We start from the raw sequence: 10,164 nt of genomic DNA on the forward strand, positions 1-10,164 counted from the left end.
TGTCTGAAATCACTTCAAAGATTAATCAACTGTCGCATAGTTCAAAGCATAAAAAAGTTCTGAAACCAAAGTTATTTTTTCTTTTCTGTGTCATCCCATTAACAAATGGACTTGCAAAGAGAAAACAAAAGCAAAGGGAGAGACCAAACAAGGAATAGAGTACACCATGACACTGGTCTCACCACTTAACTGAGCCAAGAATGATTTGCCTTCAATACAGCATCATAAGTTGAATGAGATTAAGCCCTTCTTCACCTGCAAAATATCAAACCTCACATCAGACATCAGACAAATTCAACAAAAAGCTCACTATACAATAACAAACAAAACTTTTCTATAAGCACTTCTGAGAGTGAAAGATTGAAATGAGTTTCTCCATAAGCTAAACTTAACATGCATAAACCAATATATAGAATTTAGCTGGTCAAAGACCAGAATTTCAACTAAACATGTCCCGAAACTTAGATGTTAAATTGAAATTTGTTTATTTATCAAATTTTGATACATTTCGATCCTTAAACTTAAAAAATGAATGAATATAGTCTTCTTCATCCAATATCTTTAATTTTCTTTTACGTGTTAAACAACGTCTAGTTGACATTTGAGTTGAAATATGTCAAACAGTGTAAACAATTCAAAAGCTAGCTTGAAACGTCATTTGACAAGTCTAAAAAATTTATGCAGGTAGATTAGAAAGACTATATCTATTAATTATTAAAATTTGGAGATCAAACTATATGGGACAAAGACAAATTCTAATTTCGTATCAAAGTTTATATATATATATATATATATATATCTTGTTTTTTCTGGTACCTAAGTGTTGCTGTATGGAAGAGGGAAGTACTATTTGAAAGCCCCAAGAGGGTCTCTCTCTTTTCCAAAGTAGTCTCCTCCCTCCTTTTTTCCATTCACTTGTGAAAGGTATAGTGCTGTAAGACAATTTCCATTATGGTAACCATTGTTGAAACTCTGAACTCTGTGCATGTCCTGAACCATGTTTGATGAGGCTAGATTCTCATTGTTGGTGAGCCTATGCAGAGTGTTAAATGAGTTTGCTGAGGGGTTTGCACCACTATTGTTGCCTTCGTCAGAAGTGACACTAGAACTGTTATTTTCAAGCTTCTTTGTGTTGAGAAAGCGACCACCATTGCCTCTTGCCCTTCTCATGGCGTGTAGGTGACGAGATTCGTGCAGGTATGGCTGTAAGAAATGAATGAAACATCTGAGGCCATGGCAATGATCAATTCCACAACAATGGCAAGAACTGAGATAAAACTATGTGAATACAAAACATTCACAAGCACCTCACCAGTAACCAGGGTGAGACAAGGTGAAACTGATACAACAAACAGGTAATTTGGATTCTTATTCTCTAGAGGGAGAAATTCACTTTAGAGAACAAAGTGATTTTGTTTAAACTTCACAGTTATTTTGTTTTTCAACTCTGTTTCATTCTAATTCTTTTGATGATAATAGACCATTCCTCTTAGCTGCATGATCCTCTTCCTAAATAAGTTGAATATGAACCATACCTTTCTGTTTCTGATTACTTTCTTTTCAAGCTCGGCCTTAGCACGTGACTGTCTTCGCCTCAAAATACCATGATACTGCTTTGCATTGACATAAACAGGCTCCTCTTCCATTTCGAGTGGCAAAGGCATTCTAGCTTGATGCATTCCATACAATGGAGGGTTTATCTAGCATCATACCAGTATCTGTTAGGACTAGCAATGAAATAGTATTGCATTTACTTGGTTCAACAAGAATATTAGAAGTCATAAAAGTCTCAGGCAAAAGAGTGAAAGAAAAGGGAGGTTGAACTTAAATTTAGATGCAGAAGTAATGCTCGTCAATGGTACACAATCATGAAAACATGTGCAAATAATTTGTTTATAAAAAGTACATACCAAAGAGAAAATGAATTACATTAAATTGCATGCTCAATTTATAAAACCAAAAACTAATATAGGTTAATATGTTTTTAATCTCTAAACTTGGACACAAACAAAATTGGAATTCGTCTCTATCCCAAAATTTGATATATCTGTTCATTCTTTAAGTTTGAAAATAAAAAATGTATTAAAGTTTGGGATAAGACAAATTTCAATTTTACGTTTAAGGAGTAAAAACATATTTAATCCACTAATATATGATTACTTAAATACTTCTAAACCATATTCAAAACAAAAGAAAAGAAAAACTACTTACAAATGGTAATATCAATCCACATACAACTAGAGAGACACAAAATCATAAAATGTCGAAAAAATATTCCTTTTACTGAAAAATAAACAAGCCCATTAAATAGATGGGATTTTCTCAAATACTGTACAGAAAATTGCAACTTATCATACCATAACCTGTTGCCCATAAGTAGTCAATATTTGACCAAACTGTGCATCTGAATAAGGAGATGTCAAAACCTGCATCACATATTGAGGAAGCTTATAATCTTAACTTTTAAACCCTTAAAGATGTAAAAGAAATTACATAATATGGGAGATATTAAGGAGCTATAAACTCACAACTATGAATGAAAGGTTCATGCAGTGTGTGACAAAAGTTCTCTGTACCTAACTATCTTACAAAAAGTAATTTTAAAGGCCTTACAACTGAATGACCAACAAATTCTGTGTGAGGATTGGGAGCAAGGTATTTGTCCATGCTAAATGAGATTGAAGACAAGTCATGTTTGACGTTTTGGTACTCTTTACCACCTGATGCCAACAAGAAACTTATCAGTATCATTATATTCATATATAATGCTGATGCATGTGGAGATAGGCATTAAGGTGAACTCTTAATTTACCCATTAGAAGTCATTATTTGAAACACAATTTTCTCATTTTTTTAACACAGTTAGAATCTTTTGTCAGTGAATTTCCTTTGAAAAAACTACTTGCTGTATACATGGAAGTCATTTGCTAACACAACAAAAGCTTAATAAGTGCTGTCCAAAGCAAGAAAGGGAATCTCAGTCAATTGAATCCCAATGCCAATTAGGGCAAAAGAAGGTCTTTCATTCCCTTGGATCTCTGAATTACCTCAAGAATTACACTCTTATCTGTTCAAATAGATGGTGGAAAATTACCACTAGCATGTTGGTTATTCCAAATAGTTAGAATTACAAGAGAAAAACAGGAGTTGGTTATTCCAAATAGTAACAAATAAAATTATTATGAAGCAAAAGTCTAATAAGATGCTGGCCAAAATACAAGCACCTATGATGCATGTATATATGATGCATGGATACGATACGTGTATTGGATATGACACATAATAAGATACCATAAGTGATGTATGCATATTAAAAAATGTACAAAATTCTTAAAAACATGAAAAATATATGATTGCTATTGTGTGAATATAAATTAAAATCAAATGAATTAAGTCAAAATAAAAAATCATAAACTATTGTCATCATAAAAACATTAAAGCTTTATAATTTAGATACTTTATTGATTGATAAGTATCAGTAAATAGTAAAGTATCACAAATTGAAATATAGGTGGATCATAGACAGACACCTGTCTTATCAGTTTCAGGCAGTGAAGGAGAACCATTTAACCGATCAGCTGAAGATGATTTGGAGGCATTTTCTCCAATTGCGCGCCACCAAGGATGAAACTGAATCTGCTCACCGTAATCATCACAGTCAGGTTTTCCTGGCATCTTAGAAAATTTTTCCCTGGAACCACACAAAGATACAACAAAATTCAAAAACCATGGATGCACAAGAACATAATCAAGTTGAAAAAAGCATGCCATAAAAGAAAAAAGGATGCTCAGGATCAAATACATCTCAATCTGTTAACTCCATTACAGAGCTGGAAAAGCTTAATGATGTTGAGACTGAATTGCATGCCGTGAAAATGAATCTATAACTGAACTGAAACAATTTTGAAGATTTACCCTCCACTCAAAATCCCAGAAAGACTTGAGCTTTATCAAGTTCTGTTGTTCTTGATTAGGGATTGTAGCTAGCATGGAATCCTATACTGTAAAAGGAAAAACAAAAAAGTAATGCTATTATTGACTACCCTTTTCCATTGAAAACTCAAAATTTCCTTTCCCATGCTTTCTTCCCAACCTAACACGCATGCTGAAAACAAAATTTTCCAAACATTAATCATGAAGAAAACGAATACAAACAAACAAGCAAACAGAAAAACACCCTCAAGAAAGTTAAAGTCAACTTTGAATAAAAAACTAGAGATACTGTGACTTGAGAGAACAAAGGCAGGAACTTGAGAAGAACTTACTGTGAAAAGCTTCAGTTTTCAGAATCCGAATTGCATTAAGACGAAACCCATTCTCTCTCTTTCTCTAAAGCCTGCAACCTCATCAGAGACAATGGAGCATGATGCAGTGATGAAAATGAGAATTAACTTTTACGAATAATAAGGAAATAAATAAATAAATAAACAATTTTTTGTTGTCGTCTAAGATGAAAATGTAAGAAATATATTTTATTTCTACTTCACGCAAAGGTCTTTGTCAGTGTCTGATGTCTCCCCTTTGGAAGAAAACTAAGAGAAAATGTAATAAAAAATGAAACCTGCGTTACCTAATTACTTGAGTGTAATGTAAGAACAATGATGTGTTGACAAAAATTGCACCTTTTCTCAATTATAGAATGAGACTTAAGAAGAAACATTGTTGAAAAGTATATCTAGCTTCATCTTCATGTTACCTAGCTCAATATAGAATATCGAATAATACTTCAATTTTTCATCTTTCATTTTTTTAAGTTTAGAACACCTATGCTTTATTACAAGTGTAAAAAGTTTTACCTTCTTATATAACTTTTATTATAATTAATCTTCATATATTATTGTAGTAAAAAGGATATTCCGTAAGAGAATAACATTGTTTATATTTTGGAGATAAAATAATAAAATAAAAAATTGATAAAAAAAATTGTGAACTAATATTAAAATATATAATAATTAAATTCTCACCTAACTGTGACACCTGTATATATTCCACAACGTGTTGCAATCACAAACAATGTGCATGGCCCCACCACAAAGACCCATCAACTTGTCTCCTTCCACTTATACTAAATTTAAGGTAATAATAATAAATTCATATAATTTTTTCTTGACAGTATTTTAACACAATAAATAAATAAATAAATAAATATATATATATATATATAAAATTTTTATTGATAATAAATTAGTAAAAAAGTAATATATATATCATATAAAAAATATTGTTAAAAAATTTGTGTTTTTAGAAATTTTTTTTCCTAAATTTAATCAAGATTAGTATTTAGAAAACCACGTCTCATGTTAGGTGATGGTTTAATTACATGTTTTATAATCAAATTATTAACCTTAATGAATTTTAGTAGTTAATTAGTTCCATCCATCCAATGAACATTTATATGGATAGATTATTTTGTTTCAATTATCAAAATATTTGATTTTTCACTTAAAAAACATATTAAAAAGTTATATCAATTAAAAATATGATAATTATTATATATATATATATATATATATATAGTTGGAAATATAAATATGAATTAAAATTTCTTAAAAAAAAGTAAAACTTTTAATTTATTATTTTAAAATTAAAAATTAAATATTATTTTTATCCATTCAATAATTTAAATATTTGTTTGTGCCACGATAAGATGTGACTGGGTGGATTTATTTGAATAGTTTGTCTGGAGGTGAGAGAGACATGCATTTAAATATTTAATGGCAACTAACTGCAGTTGGCATAGCAGAGTTTGGAAAATGGTGAGAATTTTGTCGTTTTGTGGAGAAATTGAAGGAGGGGAAGACACGTGCATGAGGCACGTGTTAGTTGCACTTCTCAACCTCTTTGATGAGTGTTGTGTTGAGTAAGCGACAAAGAAACGTGGCACCATCCTAAACTCTCTTAGCTTACTCACTCTTCACTCACAAACCTAAAGTTCAAAATTTTATATTAAAAGCCTTATTTTTTTATACCAGGATAACAATCAAATATTATTTATTATTTCTTTTTAAAGATCACCTTTTTAAAAATTTCCCAACACTTATCGGCGGTTTACTTAGAAACTGTCGGAAACGTATTTTAAAAAATAAATAATGAAAACTTAGCTACAATTTTAAGAAAATCATCAAAAATTTACAAGGATTTCAGAAACCGTCGGAAATAAATCCTTGCAATATTACATTATTTTTGTAATGTATAATTTGATTATAGTTCTAGTCAACCTGAAATGTTGAACACACTTAAACGGTCATCACTTGATTTATACCAATACTTAAACATCACAGTGTATAACTCAACAAATTCTAGAATCATCATTCTTACTACTTCACATCAATGCTTGAACCTCCATATTTTTCTTAAGCGTCCATATTATGATTGAGAATTCATATTAAATACATGGTTTTACAACTTTCAAAATAGCAAACACCATTGTCATTCATCACACTTAAGTGGTTTTTCATTGCTTGCATTCATATTGACACTTGACTAACATTAAAGGATGCATGCAATGATAACTCATCATTTGAGCATCAATTGAGATCTACTACTCAAACAACATAAATTCAAAGGATAAATTTCACACGTCAATAAAAAATACATTATACTAAAACTAATAAATATGCTATGTTTAAATCACCACATTGCCATTTTTTCATACATAATAATTCATCCAACCAATTATACAAATTAAACTATCTAAGCATTAATCCAAATTATTGATGCTATAATTAACTCTTGTTACTTGAAAGTAAAATTGCCTATAATCAAAGTTGTCTTTATACACATTCAAGTACTTTTAACTAGACTTCTTTGTGATATAATTTATCAAATTTCATTCCCACAATATCTCTCATCGACAAAAACTAAAAAAAAAAAAGAACTTTTAACTAGACTTCTTTAGTTTAATTATATGTATTATTTTTATTTTTATCTATTTAAGAATTTATCTCTATTAATTAACATAAGCAAGGATTTATTTTTATCCTTGCAATTCTTGAATTAAACTAATTCAACATAAGCACACACTTTTGTAAAGATTTTAGTAGCATAATTGTTGTTGCATGTTAAGTCTGAAGAGGTTTCATGTAAGTTTGAAACTCTTTAGGTGAGTTTAAAGTTTATATTGTATGCATGTCTGATATTTTTTAGTTTCATGTGCATCTTAAGTTCTCCAGTCACATATATAAATTATGGAGAACATATGTTACATGTGTGTCAAATATTTTTCAATTGTATGTGCATCTAAGGTTCTTCAGTTACTTAGAATTTGACGAACTTTAGTTGCATATGCATACTATGATTTTTATTTGTACCTAAAATTTAAAGACATGGTGCTGCTTGTAAGTTGAAAGCTTTTTTGGTAATGGTATTGTAAAAGGTTATTAGTGGAAAATGATGTTCTCTTTGTCTGGATGGAGCCTTTGTTTTGCAATGTTAGGCTAAAGTCTCTTTACTTATGTGGAACTTTCAATTTCTTTTAAGCCTTAAAAGTAAGATGTTTCTTTTGTTGTGTTTGAAGGATAGTCTTATGGAAATAAAATGTGTTTTTGAAGTTCTAAGGATTCAAATTCATTATAGAAGTGTTCATGAGCTAGAGGTATAATTTCAACGAGTACTTCATCTAATACACTAGCCAAAAGCAAATGCACTTGAACAAATGTAAGCCACTCCAATGAGTGTATCATCTAATATACCCATTTAGTGGAACTATTTTTAGTCAAGTAAAATATCATCTAACATCCATATTCAAGTGATTTTCCCTTTTGTAAGTTTTTTGTTACGTGAATATATGTTTATTTATAGAAATTATTAACTTGTGTGTGTAAATAATTTATTTCTTTAATTTAATTGAATTTTGATACATATGTAGAAATATGCACGAAATCGAGATGCAAATGATATATGATCTATGATTTGAAATCACAAATTTGGGACGATTTATGAATTGTAGTTTGATGTGGTGTAATTAGTTAAATTTATGAAAAAGAATTCCAGTTTCACTAATGATCAGTGTTACATAGACTAAGACATCAAACAATAAAAAAATGAAGGAAAGTTTGAACATTTGACATACTATGAATCTAAAATTTTGAATACCTTAAACTTACCTCGTTGGTGTGGATTGGAAGTGTGAGATGATTATATAAAAAAAGTGTTAATATCTAATGAAACTTGTTTAACATGGATCTTACAAAAAGTGTCACTAGATATTCTTTAAGTAATAGTCTTGATATATAAATATTTGTGAGCATTATAGATTTTTACACGCGTGACTGGATTTAATAAGAATACGATGACTTTGAATAGATTTCAAATGTCATTATTAGATGTTATAATCTAGAATTTTAAATATCTTTCTTATTTGTTCTTTATAACTTACTCTCATGTTTATTGTCTAATTTTGACTTGCTATAAATATATTATGCAAATAAACAATAACAAACCTTATTGAATGTTGAAGGAAGTCTTAATTCCGAAATATATATATATATATATATATATATATATATATATATATATATATATATATATATATATATATATATATATATATATATATATTTATTTATATTTATATTTTGTAATATTCCAAATATAGTATAATACTATATCATAGATTAATCACATATAATAATATGATAGATCAGTTCTTCAAGAGTTAGTAAAGTATTTAACAGTACAGTTATCCAAAATAACTATAAAATTAAAAACTTTACAGAGTACCATAAGTCTTATACAAAAACATAGGAAATAAACCGAACGGTCCTAACTAAGCTGCAGGACCTTCGCCTTCCAACGCTTGTTCCACCGAACACTCATCACCTTCTGCTCACATCCACAGGATGATCATTGCAATAGAAAAAGAAACCGAACGGACAATACAAGACAAAACAAGAAAGTAGGGTGAGCTAATGTAATTTAATTATAAACACACACACACACACACACATATCATACAATTTCAAGCCATGCAAAACCGAAAGTTACCTCATGCCAACACCGAATACAAGCAATCAAATACAAAATGAACACCATAATATATATATATATATATATATATATATATATATATATATATATATATATATATATATATATATATATATATATCGAACACTATGACTTGACCATCCGGATTGTATGAATATGTAGCTACAATCTTCCTTCCGCTTGTGGTAGTGTAACAGCTGACACCAATCAAGCTACTACCCAAGGTTAATCCCATAATACCTACCTCGACACCCTAAGGTGGTGGGACCTCCTGCTATTCTCACAAATGAAATATCTCTCTCTATGTGAGAATGATACTCATAGAATTTTAGGATGAACGCCAACTTAGTAATATCCATATTCATACTTTACAATTCCATAACCATCAATTAGATATTCCTCCTTGGAATTCTCTTCCACAGTTTTGAAACCATAATTCTCATAAATTAACATAAACAGATATTCATCAATTATATTTTTACTCATAAGACAAAGAGAACCTGTGAACGTTGGAGACCGGACACCTTCACACTACCCAAAAGATAGAATCAAACGGTCCATAGCAGATACAAGTGAAGAAATTGCCTAACGTATATTTATCGAAAATATATATAAAAGTTATGTATTTTATAATTAAGGATTAAATATATTTGTAGCACTTAAATTTTAATGTAAAATTAAAGTTCATTTACACCAATACATTTTAATTTTTAAACTTTAAAAATTAATTAAATAATGTTTTTAAATCTTTTAATATATTAAACGTTTTAAACTAATATTTAAATCAATTGTCAATTGTATAAATAGTTTAAACGTCAATCTTATTTAATCTATCAACAAAATTGAATATGATTGAATTAAGAAAACTATATTTATTAATTTTTAAACTTTAAAAATTAAATTATTTCAAAATTTGAAATAAAAATGAATTTTAATTTTAATATTAAAATTTAAGAATTAAAATCATATTTAATTTTTAATTAAAATGAAAAATTTTAGAAAAGAAACTGGATTTTAGACATTTTATAGGAAGAAAAGCATGTTTTATCCTTGAAAATTTAAATACTAGTTACTTATGTTGTTGTTATCCTAAAAGCAGATGTTAAAATACACACACTCTTAATACAACACAGTATGCGACAAAACGGCAGACACTGCATAATATATTCTTTCTTT

The 10,164-nt window shown here is 29.1% G+C and overlaps 1 protein-coding gene across 5 annotated transcripts; it reads right to left on the bottom strand.

Annotated features, from left to right (window-relative positions):
• Positions 1-4,459, bottom strand: LOC148202617 (nuclear transcription factor Y subunit A-9-like). 5 transcript variants are annotated; one of them, XM_088110464.1, is made up of 8 exons: positions 4,266-4,459; positions 4,044-4,105; positions 3,531-3,691; positions 2,614-2,720; positions 2,358-2,426; positions 1,536-1,700; positions 817-1,203; positions 1-255 (listed from the first exon to the last, which is right to left on the bottom strand). In XM_088110464.1, exons 3-7 carry the CDS (start codon positions 3,673-3,675, stop codon positions 847-849), a joined length of 843 nt encoding a protein of 280 aa, XP_087966590.1. In that variant the 5' UTR covers positions 3,676-3,691; positions 4,044-4,105; positions 4,266-4,459; the 3' UTR covers positions 1-255; positions 817-846. The 5 variants fall into 5 exon arrangements, with proteins under 5 accessions (XP_087966590.1, XP_087966589.1, XP_087966587.1 ...); XM_088110463.1 differs by lacking the exon at positions 4,044-4,105 and adding an exon at positions 3,916-4,001 and having other exon boundaries at positions 4,266-4,458; XM_088110461.1 differs by having other exon boundaries at positions 3,916-4,105; positions 4,266-4,458.
• Between the last annotated feature and the right edge of the window lie 5,705 nt (positions 4,460-10,164).

The sequence above is a fragment of the Vigna umbellata genome, chromosome 3 (genome assembly GCF_029865625.1).
Source record: "Vigna umbellata cultivar VRB3 chromosome 3, Vumbellata_1.0, whole genome shotgun sequence".
Lineage (NCBI taxonomy): Eukaryota > Viridiplantae > Streptophyta > Magnoliopsida > Fabales > Fabaceae > Vigna > Vigna umbellata.

Excerpts from the sequence above, each read along its gene's own strand:
- LOC148202617 (XM_088110460.1), bottom strand. Across the intron at positions 1,701-2,357 it reads CTTATGGGCAACAGGTTATG|ATAAACCCTCCATTGTATGG; the intron begins GTATGATAAGTT and ends GTATGATGCTAG. Across the intron at positions 1,204-1,535 it reads AAGTAATCAGAAACAGAAAG|CCATACCTGCACGAATCTCG; the intron begins GTATGGTTCATA and ends CATTTCTTACAG.